This window comes from Dermacentor albipictus, chromosome 3, assembly GCF_038994185.2.
Source record: "Dermacentor albipictus isolate Rhodes 1998 colony chromosome 3, USDA_Dalb.pri_finalv2, whole genome shotgun sequence".
NCBI lineage: Eukaryota > Metazoa > Arthropoda > Arachnida > Ixodida > Ixodidae > Dermacentor > Dermacentor albipictus.
The window spans coordinates 28,768,845-28,782,488 of record NC_091823.1 but is presented as its reverse complement, the minus strand read 5'-3'; the positions used below and the strand labels follow the sequence as shown (position 1 = coordinate 28,782,488).

At 44.3% G+C, this 13,644-nt stretch overlaps 1 protein-coding gene across 3 annotated transcripts in view; it reads right to left on the bottom strand.

The window, feature by feature from the left end:
• LOC135921684 (cell adhesion molecule Dscam1-like) overlaps window positions 1-13,644 on the bottom strand; it is a 331,909-nt gene that overhangs the window by 36,939 nt on the left and 281,326 nt on the right. For all 3 annotated transcript variants that reach the window (XM_070535315.1, XM_065455983.1, XM_065455982.1), the window contains exons 13-17: window positions 12,827-13,000; window positions 12,049-12,196; window positions 3,091-3,239; window positions 824-952; window positions 425-595 (exon numbers count right to left, since the gene is read on the bottom strand). In XM_070535315.1, coding sequence (XP_070391416.1) covers window positions 425-595; window positions 824-952; window positions 3,091-3,239; window positions 12,049-12,196; window positions 12,827-13,000 — 771 coding nt within the window. The remainder of the gene's footprint in view (window positions 1-424; window positions 596-823; window positions 953-3,090; window positions 3,240-12,048; window positions 12,197-12,826; window positions 13,001-13,644) is intronic.

Genomic DNA, 13,644 nt, shown 5'->3' with positions numbered 1-13,644 from the left:
TGCTGACTGGTCCGTACAGGCTACAACGCAGAACCACTTCCCCATAACGATGGCTCTTGAGGTAACTATTTGCAAAATGAGTCCAATGGGAACGTATTGTGCCGTACAATGGTAATTAACGTCAATTGTGTATTGGTGCGCTAATATTGCTTAAAACTTGTAATAAAATTGGCGGGCTGACAGAACGACTGCCAAAGCGTTTCATACGGTTTCTTTTCAGTCACCCAAAGCAAGTCTTAATAGAAATTAAAGTCCATTATAGCGCCCTTTTCCATACTATTACCACAACAATAAACTCCCACTATTGAGCGACACGTGTACTTTCAAATTCAGAGAGCTTTAGGCGACTGACGCTACCGAAAACTAAACCTATAATTTGTGCACCTCCTGTCGCAAGTAAAACACGAAATAAAACTTTGCGTACCTTCCTCACTGGTCGTCACTTCAAGCGTATCGCTAGGGGCACTGTGTCCCAAAGCATTCTCCGCGACCACCTTTATCCGGTAGGTTGTCATTGGCAGCAGCTTATAAACAATGCCCCTGTTTTCGGTACCAGGAACTGAAAGGTGCGAGGTCGCACCGGCGACGTCCCAGCCTGCAGAGACGAAGCGTTATCAGATTGAACGAAAGCCACTCTATACCTCCATTGTGTTCCCTCTAATGAGATTTCATTAACAGAGTGCGTCGTATTTAGGTGCACCCCTTATGCACCTAATCGCTAATGCAGATTTTGAGCTGTCAAAGGAATAACATGGGTGTATGTGAACACTGAAAGTTTAATCTCTCGGACAAGGCAAAGAAATAAACGACCAAACGAACTTACTTGTGTTCGTAAAGTGTACGTGGTATTTCCGAATGGGGCTGTTTCCATTGTACGAAGGCGACCAGGTTATCTCTATCGTCCGACTTGATATCTTCATGGCGCGAACATCAGCAGGCGAAGACGGTGGCTCTGCACAACAAAATTTCATTGTTTACTGCGAAAAATTAGCTGTTCGAAAAGGTTACTCTTATTAAACGCCTTACCAAAGACCCATTCACTGCACGTATTCGGTAACTGACAAGAAGGCACGATCACAATAATATATGAAGAGCGTGCTTCCAAAAATTTTGGACCACACGTATAAGCTCTCAACTCGGCGTGCCCTCTTCTTGAAAATTTGACTATGCCAAGTAATTCTCGAAAGTAGCTCGAAGTAGTCACTTCCAAAGTTTAACGACAAATGATTAAAATTAACCTTCAAGGAGTCTTTGGTTCTGTCTTGATCGTTTTACCCACATTTTCCCTATGCAGCGTAGCACATCAGACGCCTCTATCGTTCCCCTCCCTATGCTTTTTTTCTCAATTTATTTGTAATGACAGTCACAAAAAACTTGAGGAGACAAAGATTAGGGTATGAGGTTTATCTTCTCAGTGGAAGACATACTGGGTGCCCGAAAATTAACTATGCAGTGGAAATGGTGGTCCTTAAATTTGATGTTTCCCTGACGGCAGGCACAGTGAACGCTACAGGAGAGAGAGGAGAGAGAGAGAGGTATGTAGGAAGGCAGGGATGTTAACCAGTCAAGGGTCGGGTTGGCTACCCTACGCTGGGGGAAGGGAGAAGGGGAAAAGAGAGAAGGGAGAGAGAATGTGTAGATACGTGTACGGACAGTACTTGAGTTAAAGCCGCTCTCGCAAACCAGACGTTCTGAGAAAGCACAAAACTGCCTTCACTGCCTTCTGAGCCGATGATCGGTGGGGACGGTGCTCTAGTACTGTCTGTTTACTTAGAGGACGATCATCGGATTTCCTCAATGCGTTGGACAAAGATTGTCTTTGTGCTCGAAATTGAAGACAATGGCACAATAAGTGATCACTGTTCTCCTCGTATCCGCAAACATCACATGTAGGACTATCAGCCATTCCAATTAGTGCTGAGTAGGCATTCGCGAAGGCAACTTCAAGCCACAACCGACACAGAAGAGACCGTCGGCGCAGACCGGCCAGAGGTCTGAATTGAAGTGACGGGTTTAGTCTGTGCAGTATTGTGCGCCTTGTATGTGCGGTATTCCACTCTGCTAAGGAGATCTTGAAAGCCAGATATCGAAGTTGTCTCGCAGCGTCGCTGCAGGAGATGCTGAACATGTCTACCACCGGCTTGAAGACATGTCTTCAGGCGACGCCGCATATCGGTAAACACTCGGTCGAGGGTTGCTGTATAGCTATATGTGCAATGCGCTGGCTGTCTGTATTTCCCGCAGTGTGCGATGATTATTCTCGTACACCAGTCCTTTGAGTGCACCCCACAGACGCTGCCACACGGACTACGGGCCTTGCGCTATCGCATCGCCCGTGAAACTGCAATGTCATTCACATTCTTTGTTTATTTTCTCACGGCACAGTTACTCTTTAGAGCACCTGAATTCGGCAGTGAAAGACGCCGTAGTAAGAGATTCCGGAATAATTTCGACAACCTGAAGTTCCTTGCAGAGTCAAAGGCCTATACAAAAAGTCTTTGTGTAGTTTTCTTTTGTATTCAGCTACCGATGGAATGCGCCAGCTGCAATTGGCAGTCGAACCATCGACCTCAGCCTTGGCAGTACAACACCATAGTCATTGAGGCTGTTTCAATGACGGTTCGAGCATAAAGATACAAGTGCAGGATTAGAAGTACCCACAGCAGATGAAGAGCGTTCGCTCAGTTAGAAGCTAATAATATCCTAACACATATATGCTTGCAACTGTATCTGACATGACACGGTACGTTTCCCTTCTAATGGACGGTCTTCACTAGAGTTATTTAGTTTCACATGCAAGGTGTGAAACCACTACTAAACTCCCGGCGTCATATGAAAGTACATTGAAGAGGTTAACTCACGTAGGTAAAAGCAATACTAGCATCCAACACACGATGTTTTCATAAATGTTGCAGACCATGGTGTCATTTTCCTATATATATATATATATATATATATATATATATATATATATATATATATATATATATATATATATATATATATATATATATATATATATATATATAGAAGGCAACTTCGATATTCGTGCCTTTGGTGTCATTTATAAAAAAAAAAACTGGCATTTACCTTGTACAAGAAGTTGTATGTTTGTCTCGTCCGATCCGTATGGGTTTTTTACGATGCAGGTGTAGAGGGCACCATCCCTTCTTTCTGCCGACTTGATTGTGAGTGTCGAAGTCATTTTTCCCGCCGATGAGTCACTTAGCAGGTTGTACCTGTCGGAAAGTAAGTGACTGGTGAAGTGCTAAATTGAGACAATTCTGGAAATAACAATTTTTCACGGATACTGTATCCAAGCGGTATTGCCTGCTTCAGTTGCGTATTCGGGTACTATCATACGTTTAAAGCCTCCCAACAGACATGTCGCGAATGATATCAAAGCTTCACATGCAGGGACTTTTACCAGACGCTACGCCTGGCTGACAGAGAGCTGCACATTAACCGTCAAAATAAGTATTGCTGAGCTTTTAAGAACAAGTTAAATCCTATGTTCATACATTTGCTTTTCACATGCATTCAGCTCGTGTAGGAGGAGTAGGTGGCAGCTCCATGTTATACGCTTACGCTGTGAGACCATGCTGAAAGCAGGGTAATCGAATAGAGCGAAGCCTATTTGCCTGACTACTAAATCTCCACCCTATGTAGTATAGCAGAAAAATTTGCGCAAACGGAATGACAGAACTGCGTCTAAGGTCTCCTGTGAAGGAAAAACATACGTTGTGTGCAAAATTTATCGCTTTGTGGGCACACGTCCTAGGCGTAAGATGAAATTTCACTTTGACGAGAGTGATGACCTCTGCTCTTCCGTTCCAGACCTTCGTAAGGTTACACTTCAAGCTGGCTCCAAAATAATCATTCGCTTTCAATCCATCTTAAAGCTGGTTCAGTTTTCGTTAACATTATAAATGCATGTTAGGACATGTTGGTACTTCCGGAGGCTCCCGCTACTACTGTCATCCGACGAGCAATAAAGACGGACATCTTGAGAAAAAAAGCATTGGCGATATAAAAAGTACTGAAGTACAAGTTCTCGCGTGTAGTTCCGAAGTCGTCACACATAAGCCTCACGTTCACAATTAAAATTCACAAGCCCAATGCAGTGTACGAAAAAAAAAGGTAACGAGACATAAATAACAGAAGAAAACTTGCTTAAGTTTGGTGCGTTAACGAGTATCACAAATATCAGAAATCGCCATTGTTCCGCTTAAAAAGTAAACGGCACTATTACGTTTCCGGAACTACAGCTTTTTCATCTTTCTGTAAAGCTGACGTTTTAACATTGAGACCCTTTATCAGGATGAGGGGCATTACTTCTATCAAACGCGTACGCTGCGCTTCGACGGCACTCTTTCCGAGGGCCTTGAGATTTCGCTAAATCTTGTTGCGTTTAGCTATAGTGATAGGTGACCACCAGGAATGCCCTAAAGGTAAGGCTAAAAGTTAAGACCAACAGGATTCATCACTCACAGAAACACACTCGCACGCACGCACTCACGCACACACACACACACACACACACACACACACACACACACACACACACACACACGCGCACACACACACACACACACACACACACACACACACACACACGCACGCACACGCACACACACACACACAAACACACACACACGCACGCACGCACATACAGACATACACACACACACGCGCGCGCACGCACGCACACACACACACGCAAAATCAGGTAGCCAAAGTTTTGAATTTCCCCAAACAACATATAATCCTACGTCCGTTCCTAGGTGGAGCACATATAGTTACACAACCTCTATCAGCCCAGATATGAAAAATAGTAGCACACAAAGGAAGATAATAAGACGATTACAATATTCCACATTATCGGGTTTGACTTATCAGTCGCGCTAGCCGAGTGGTTGTTCTACAATACTCTTTAGGAGCCTCCGCACTGACTAAGGGACTCCGTGGTGGTGAGTGTCAGATTTGCTTCATAATTTTTTTTAGTTTTTTTTGTCACAAACTTCTAATACACAAACTAAGTCATTTGAATATTGGTGGGTCAAATGTATTCTTCTTAATCGCTCACAATTGATTATTGCTAACTACTACAATTGCCCGATGTGCTCTGTTGCCTCCAGTTTGCCCCAAGGACGAGCTCTCGGTCCTTTGTTGTTCTTAATATACATTATTGACCTTCCTTCGCAACTAACTTCCAACATTCACCTCTTCGCTGGTGATCTTGTTATCTCTAGAGAAATTGCTACATATTGTGATACTAGCCCTCTTCAATCCGACCTAGACGTAACAATTAACTGGTGCAGTCCATGACTAATGATATTAATTGTTAACATGCGTAAAGCTATTGATGTATCTAGAACACTTAGCTCCTCTCAGGTATACTATCTAAATAACCTTCCTTTATAGCAGGTAAACTCGCAAAAGTACTTAAGAATTGATAACACATTAAACCTTGCCTGAGTAACCCACATTAATAAGATAGTAAATAATGCTAACCCTGCGCTTGGTTACTTAAGCCGAAACTTCTTTAAGGCCCTAGACTCGTTCAAGTTGCGGCTTTATAAAACATCATTACTACTGAAATTAAAATACGCTACATTAGTCTGGGACCCTAATAGTATAAACGTAATTAACACATTAGAATTAGTTTAATAACACGACTCATTTCATTTTTTTTCGAATTATAACAGAACTGCCAGCCATTAAAACTAGCCTTTCTCTTCCGTCTCTTGCAAGTGGATGTGAAGTTTCCTGTTAATCATTATTTCACTTTTTTTTTCACCGTACAACGCTGCCTTATGTATTTATTCGTACTCTGCATTACGTATCCCGTCGCACCAATCATTCCCACGAAATTCACGTCCCCCCTTGCTGCACAAATACATTTTCCCAGTCATTCATGCCTCGGACGTCACTAGAGTGGAACCACGCTTCCGCCTATACTGTATCCATAAGCGATAATTCCTTGTTACGTGATGCCGTAGACAACATTACTTACGAGAATGCGGTTTCATGTACTTGAATATCTCTTTTTTTTTTCATGATAGCTTCGCTTTTTTCCCTACTCAATGCAGTCCTACCGAATTATATGTATGTGAAATTGTATTTCTTTTTCGCGTGTAATACTCCTGATACGACCTGTAACCCACTCAACTCTGTAACTGTAAAGCGTTGACAGACCTTGAGGCTATATAAATGGAACAAAATAAATGGAAGACATATAGGCATGCCTAATCCTAAATCTCAGTAGTCATAATGCATTTTCAGATATACGAGTATGCCCCCATAGGTACCCATGCGTACATATTGAGCGCGTCGTGGACACAAACACGCAGGCTTCTACGTGGACGCCTCCGGCCCGTACCATGGGGTTTGGTACACGGCCGCAGTGATCCACCAAAACACTGCAGTAAACGGACTCACTTTCCGTGCACACGCCTCCGCACACGCGGAGGTGGTTGCCATCACGCTGGCCGCCACCGATCAACACTCGCGGGTCATCATCACCGACTCGAGGGGTGCCTGCCGCAATTTTGAGCAGGGGCACATACCGTACCTTGCCTACAAGATTTTGCAAAACAGCGACTATATCGGTGCCCCCTCGCACCGTACGATTATCTGGACTCCGGCTTATATGGGCCTCGAGGGAAACGAGACAGCCAATGCCCACGCCCACGCGCTCACTTTCCAGGCATCACCTTCGTCGCCCATCGATCCGGACCCCGAACCCAATCCCGCCTATACTTTTAAAGATATCGTTCAGCTCTATTAATCTGGCCATTCCATCTATACTAAGCCCTGTAAGGGCCTCACAAAGACGGAGGAGTGCATTCTCCTACGTCTTTACACCAAAACTCTACTGTGCCCGGCAGACTTAAAATACTTTGACCCCGCTCGCACGGGGAAGTGTCCGCACTGTGGGGAAAAGTCCTCAGACATTTTACACATGGTGTGGGCATGTCAAAACACCCCAAATCTATCCCGCCTAACCAACCCTTCCCGGGAGGACTGGGAGGCAGCCCTGCTCGGCTGCTCTGACCTTGGTCGAGCGGGCCCGGGCGGCGGCCGTCGCCAATGGGCTCCCGTAAGGGGGAGCCCACGTAGTGTTGGTGCAAAGCTTATGTAAATTAATGTTTTTCAGACAGACAGTGTCCCGCGTTACAGAGAGACGGACAGAGGGACGGACGTACAGACGGACAGATTCCCGAGAAAGGTAGGCGTAGAATGCGTACGCATTAAAATGAGCGTTATTATCTTCCGACTCTATCATAATTAACTACGGACGGGACTCGAACACGCGACCGCGTTCTCAGGAGCAGTACATCGTAGCCGGCAGACAATTCTGACTGAAGCCCCCCGATACGCTCCTGCTGCATCGCCGCCTAACGAGGAGCGCGCGAAGTCGATGCGCTGGGTGTTTACGTGCAGCTCCGTTGGATGGCGCCACCAGCACAAAATTAGGAATCCGTAGAGGGAGTCGGGTGTTTATGGGCCACGGGCTGAATGCGCGGTAGAAACTCTATGGAGTAAGCTTCCCACGTGTGGGCGTCAAGTAACACGCAGCGTGTTTTTTTAATAGTGGAGTGAGTAGACGGCAGCTGCGTTTTCAGTTGCCGTGAGAAAAAAGAAAGAGCTAATGAAAACACGTTTGCTTCCTTTTCGTTATTTATTCACCTGTTTATTTGTCTGTTGCGGTATGTTTTCTTTTTCAGTTTCTTTCCCCTCGTTCTAGATGAACAAATAAAAGCCGACAAAATTTAGAGAACCCTCAAAGTAGCTTATGTATTGCTCTTTTTTCACCGTACTTGAGAATTGCCCTTGGGAGATGCAGAAATAGTTGTCGGTGTGCATTTCTTTTTTCTTCACATTTCCGTGCGCTTAGGCTTAAAACTTTACATGTGTGAAAAAAATGAAGCCGAAGGTAACACAGTCGGATAGTAGCAATTGCGTGTTATCATTTGAAGGCTTATTTAAGAGTTATCCATGTTTACAGTGAGTTCTGAATTCTGTCTTGAAGTATAATATCAATATACATAATTAAAGAAGTAGAGAAGTCATAATTTTACGGCAACTTCTTCTGATGGATGTTAAACACATGCACCGAGTTTGCTTTTTCCTGTTCTTGTAGGTACTTCTTCTTTACAGTAGCCTATACCTTAGCACCTTTTAAAAACGTGATTAGTTAGGTAGCTCGTTTATATGGCGACAGGTGTTAGCGTGTGCAGCGAGTATCAAATTTGACTTGGGGTGTTTTTAGCCAGTTTGATTTTTAGTGGCCTCCTTGAGAGGGTGGTCATCACAAAGCGCTGTGTGACAAATGAAACTCCGTTTCGGAGCTTGTCACTACGTGTTTTTGATCTATCTGCCCGAATAACTTTTCTTTTCCGGTTCTTAGCACTTTCTAGCCATACCTTGTCTTATTAACGTATATTATTCCCACCACCACCAACAACAACAACAATACTACTACTACTAATATTACTACTACTACTACTACTACCACTACTACTACTACTACTACTACTACTACTACTACTACTACTACTACTACTACTACTACTACTACTACTACTACTACTACTACTAATAATAATAATAATAATAATCATATAACTATCATAGTACTGAAGCAACATACTTTTTCTAAAAAAACAAAACAAAAAGAAAACTCTGTGGGTAAAGATGGAAAGCAGGTTGCAGTCACGCAAGGTGTTATGCTATTAGCAGTGCATCACAAATCTTACGCCGCGAGCAACAGAGCGGCCCAGTGCACGGTGCGAGCTTGCGTACCTCCGCACGAGCGTTATCCAGCAATGTGCTTTGCACGCTCTGTTTCACAGGGCATTTTCTACAGTTGTGTGGTGTCGATGTGTTGTGCACTCCTAGTTGCATAAGGAGGTCCGTGCTGGCCCGTAACAGAATGCCTAGTACTTTTTTTATACTTTTTCTAATGAGCGTGTTTAATTTTGTCTTCTCCTAGTTATACCAATTGTGTATGGCTGCCACATCAATTGTATAACTTGCCCCGACTGTGGGGCTGTTTGATATCTCGCACACATGCTCTGGCGATGCCCCTCGTTACAGGTACCCAATCGTATCACGGAAGAAGAATGGCCAGAAGAGCTGCCACTGCCATCCAGGGCTCAGAACTTTCACAGCAAACTTGGGCTGTCCGGAGAGCCGGACAGCCCAAGCCGCGGTTAGGCTCGGCCTACCAGTGCCCACGTGGGAGCGGCCCGCAGCTCTGCGCTAGGGCAAAGCTTCTCAGGACCTCGTAAATAAAGTCCTTTGTCTGTCTGTGTGTGGCGTCAATTAAAGGTGAAACCGCATTCTGTGAGAATTCAAGATAAGCGTCGGCGTGGCTTTGCTGCTATCGGTACGGAGCAGAAGTTTTCGACATACTCCAACATTGGATAGTTGGATACGAGCTGCTGGTCGGACTTCAGCTGATATTAAAAGAAGGTGAATGGCTTCGGTAACTGTAGGACTGGTAATAAGTGATTCACGTTGTAATTTTTCGGGGGCTAATGCAAGACCTCTAGCGCAGGTTATCGGAGATAGGGAGAATTTTACTAAGCCTAAAGCGTTCCTACCGTGCAGCGTTAGAGTGTCAACATCTCATCTAAAAATTAATAGGTTTCTCTTCAAAGACAAACTCCAACAAAACGGCAAAGCAAGGCCAGACAAAAAAATTCAAACGGCTCATTGGAAACGTAACAGAGAATATATACGAAGCGTATTTTTGGGCAGCTGCCAAATAATGTGCCCACAGGAATGCAACCATGTCTGTGAGGATCAAATGTCTGGGCAACGGGTAAATCGTACTACGTTTGGACCCCTTCAAAAGATGTCGAGCGCGCCACGTTCAGTTTTCGTACCATACCCGCCGCGGTTGCTCAGTGGCTATGGTGTTAGGCTGCTGAGCACGAGGTGGCGGGATCGAATACCGGCCACGGCGGCCGCATTTCGATGGGGGCGAAATGCGAAAACACCCGTGTACTTGGATTTAGGTGCACGTTAAAGAACCCCAGGTGGTCGAAATTTCCGGAGCCCTCCACTACGGCGTGCCTCATAATCAGAAAGTGGTTTTGGCACGTAAAACCCCATAATCTAATCTAGTTTTCGTACCATCTATTTAGCTGACATATACGACGGTGCGAACAGTGCGTTTTATAACCGTTGAACAGTGGGCACAGGAGACATCACATCTCAAGAGACGGAAACCGCGGTGTCGGATTTCTTCAAAGAATTCCTGACCTGGCATTTTAATCAAGTGCCTTCATTACACGTCTGAACCTTCGGCCAGTGATTAATATTGCGGCGCATAAACAGATTCTATGCGCCCTTTTAGTACTTGCCAGTTGCACGTTCGTCAGTTTCATGCCAGAATGTCAGATTTCTTTTGAGCCTCGATCAGTTTATTCGGCTGCCCGCATTTTAAGCAAACTTCGTGCAAAGCTACCTTACTTTTGTCATAAAACGTTCTTCATTAAGGGGGGGCTTGAGTAAAACTTTTTGGACATCTGAGTATGCCAGGCTAATTAATTAAGACGTCCAGTGTTTTAGCTGTACGAGTGTGAAACATGCACAAAAAAAGAGGGGGGATTACAGCTGAGCATCAAATGGCCAGCCAATATAAAGGCTTGACAAGAGTATATGTAAGCGATAAATTCGAGTACTGAGATAAATGAGGGCTGGATCCGTGAACGCCATCGCATCGACATGGCGCGCACGCCCCTTGAACACATATGGCACCACCGAAATTTTTTGAGCGGGCCATTGACCTAATCGTTGGCCAGTATAACATAAAGCTACTCCGAACTGTTTTTATCCCATTTGCGCAATCAGCCCTCCAAGATTGGTCAAACAGTTTTTGGGCCACCCCCCATTTGGCCTATCTGTCACGCGACGTCACGAAAACTACAATAACTTCCCGTCGGATATGACCTGCCCACACTGATTATGCATCGTTAGACCAAACAAAAGAAAAATAATTATTTTCGATTTCCCCCCTTTTTCCTCCCAACAGCTCTCCTCTATTGGTCAACAGTTTTCGGACTGCGTCCACTTCGCCTGTCTGTCACGCGACGTCACAAAACGGTGAAAATTCACTACGTCAAAATGACGTGTACGGACTAATAAGCTGAACAAAACTAAATATTTTTCGTAGCAGCCGGAGAATGCCCCGTTCCGAAAGGAATAGACGGCTGCCTACCGATAACTCGGACACTGGCGACTCGGAGCTGCCGGGGAGCATAAATGTACTTGCGCATAATAAACATTTGTGCGTGGTAGTATAACGTTTTAGAGCCGTTTCGGCAAGTTTGCGACATCGATCTGTCAAACCTTCTTTGCTGAGAAACCGTTTAACCTTGCGTTGCACGCTGCCGACATTTTCTACCAGCCACTGCAAGCTAAGCAGGGGGAAGCGGACCAAGCGCAGACGCCGGTAGCACCCTCCTCATCCGGTTACCTACTTTTATTGCGCTAGCTCGGCTGCACGGAAACCTTTTCCGCTGCTGTATGCTCATTTTCTTTTGTCGGCGAATTAGACATGAAATACTTGCGAAGATAGGCAATGCTATTCGTTTTGAAAGCGAATAATAGTGACCGCCTATAAACAAGGACAGCGCTTTATTAGGTAATTCAAACAACGCTGTGGGTCACTGTTCGACGCTTGCGTCGGTGGTTGCGTAAATTTGACGTCAGAACATTGGAATAAAGTGAGACTGATGCAGTTTTACGTTATAGGGCCCCTATCAGATTAACAATCATTATCTTTCAACTCTTCTTGGCCCAAATGCTTTTAATTTCTTTTCATACCGATCGCTCACTGAATTGTTAAAAACGTCATGTCAGCCTTGGAAATTTTATACTTTGTAAATCTAGAAGGCCTTCAGCAAAGCTGCGCTGTACGCGTTCGCATCTGTGTTAAAACCCCGTTTGTTGCGAATGCATATAGGGTGGCAGCGGATCAGTGAAGTCCTTCGACAATGCGGGTTCGAAAAAGTGCAAAAGTGAGGAACGTACCGTTTTTCTGCAGTGAGGTCCAGTGGGTGCTTGTCCTTCTCCCATGTGATGCTCATGTCGGGGTCTCCTGCGGCTTCACAGCGAAGCACCGTTTCTTGCCCTCTTTTCACGTTCTGGCTCGTAAACTTTGAAGGAAAACTCGGGGGCACTACGGGAAGGGAAAGTAAAACAAAACGTTGAATAATTATACACCAAGAAACAAAGTATATAAAATTGCGACTTGGCCGTTGCTGAACGAGAACACATAACTAGTTATACTGGCAGAAGTGTTAACGCAAATCAGCAGGAAACGTTCCTAAACCTTCAGCGGGCGTTTTTATTTGCTCGAACCTTTGAGAAGAAAATTGGTCTTACCCGCTAAGCGCCCGTGGCAGTTGATGTCAATTTGATATAAAACGCTAGCTTGTCTCAAATGCAAAGCACAAATAAACAGCAATATTACACGATTAACAAAACGGGATAAGAAGAGTTTTCGATGATGCAAATTGCTTTAACTGTTTGCTGTTGTAACGTGCATGACAGATCGCAGTCTCCACCTGGTTAACAATAAAAGTCACTTGCGAAAATATTATTTATACAACCTAACATTTATTTATTTATTTCAAAAGGTAAAGTGTAAGTATCCCAAGAAAAACAAACTTATCACCCCAATTGCGAAGAACACCACCATTCCAATCCAACAACTTTTGCAGGAGTGAATACAACGCTAAGTTTCAACTTTGAAGCTCCTGTCCAAACTGCTATTGATTAACATTTCGGAGTGAAGGATGGCGCTCACCGTTCACGGCTAGCGTGACGACTCGGCTGAGGCCGACGCCGATGCCATTGTGCGCTTCGCAGAGATAGTATCCTGCGTCCGCTAGCTCAGCGTCTTGGACAACCAGCGTGCCATTTGTGTGCACGTGAATGCGGTAGCTGCCGGAGACGAGCCGAAAGTTCCGTGGTTCACTGCCTGCAAGACAATGTCAGATGTTCTCGGTGCATGAACATGTGCTGTGAATTTCACCAACAAGCAGCGGAACGAAATATACACACATATATATATATATATATATATATATATATATATATATATATATATATATATATATATATATATATATATATATATATATATATATGTATAGGCTATCACGACCTCTCTAACTCACTAACTTCACCCTCACTCATTGCTTCTCTTTCCCACAACGCCACAAGAAATACATTAGGTTATATGTCACCTAAAACCCACCAGTGAGGCAACTGATGAAGTCATGCCTGCTAACATTAAAAAGATTGCGCACCTAATTTCTGGTATCTTGCCTTATATTACTAATTTGACATTCAAGAGTGGTGTGTTTCATAACGAGCTTAAGCGTGGTAAAGTCATCCCACTTCTCAAAAAAGGTGACAGCACACTAATGCATAACTGCCGCACTATTTGTATTTTACCTTGCTTTCGGCAAAGTTCTCGAGAAATTAATCGAATTTCGTCTAACCAAATAACTCCCCAAATTTATAATTCTCTCTCCAGGCCAATTCGGCTTTCGTAATTCACAGTCCACAGATACAGCATCCATACATCTAACTGACCGTTCCATGCAGATGGTGCCTTGT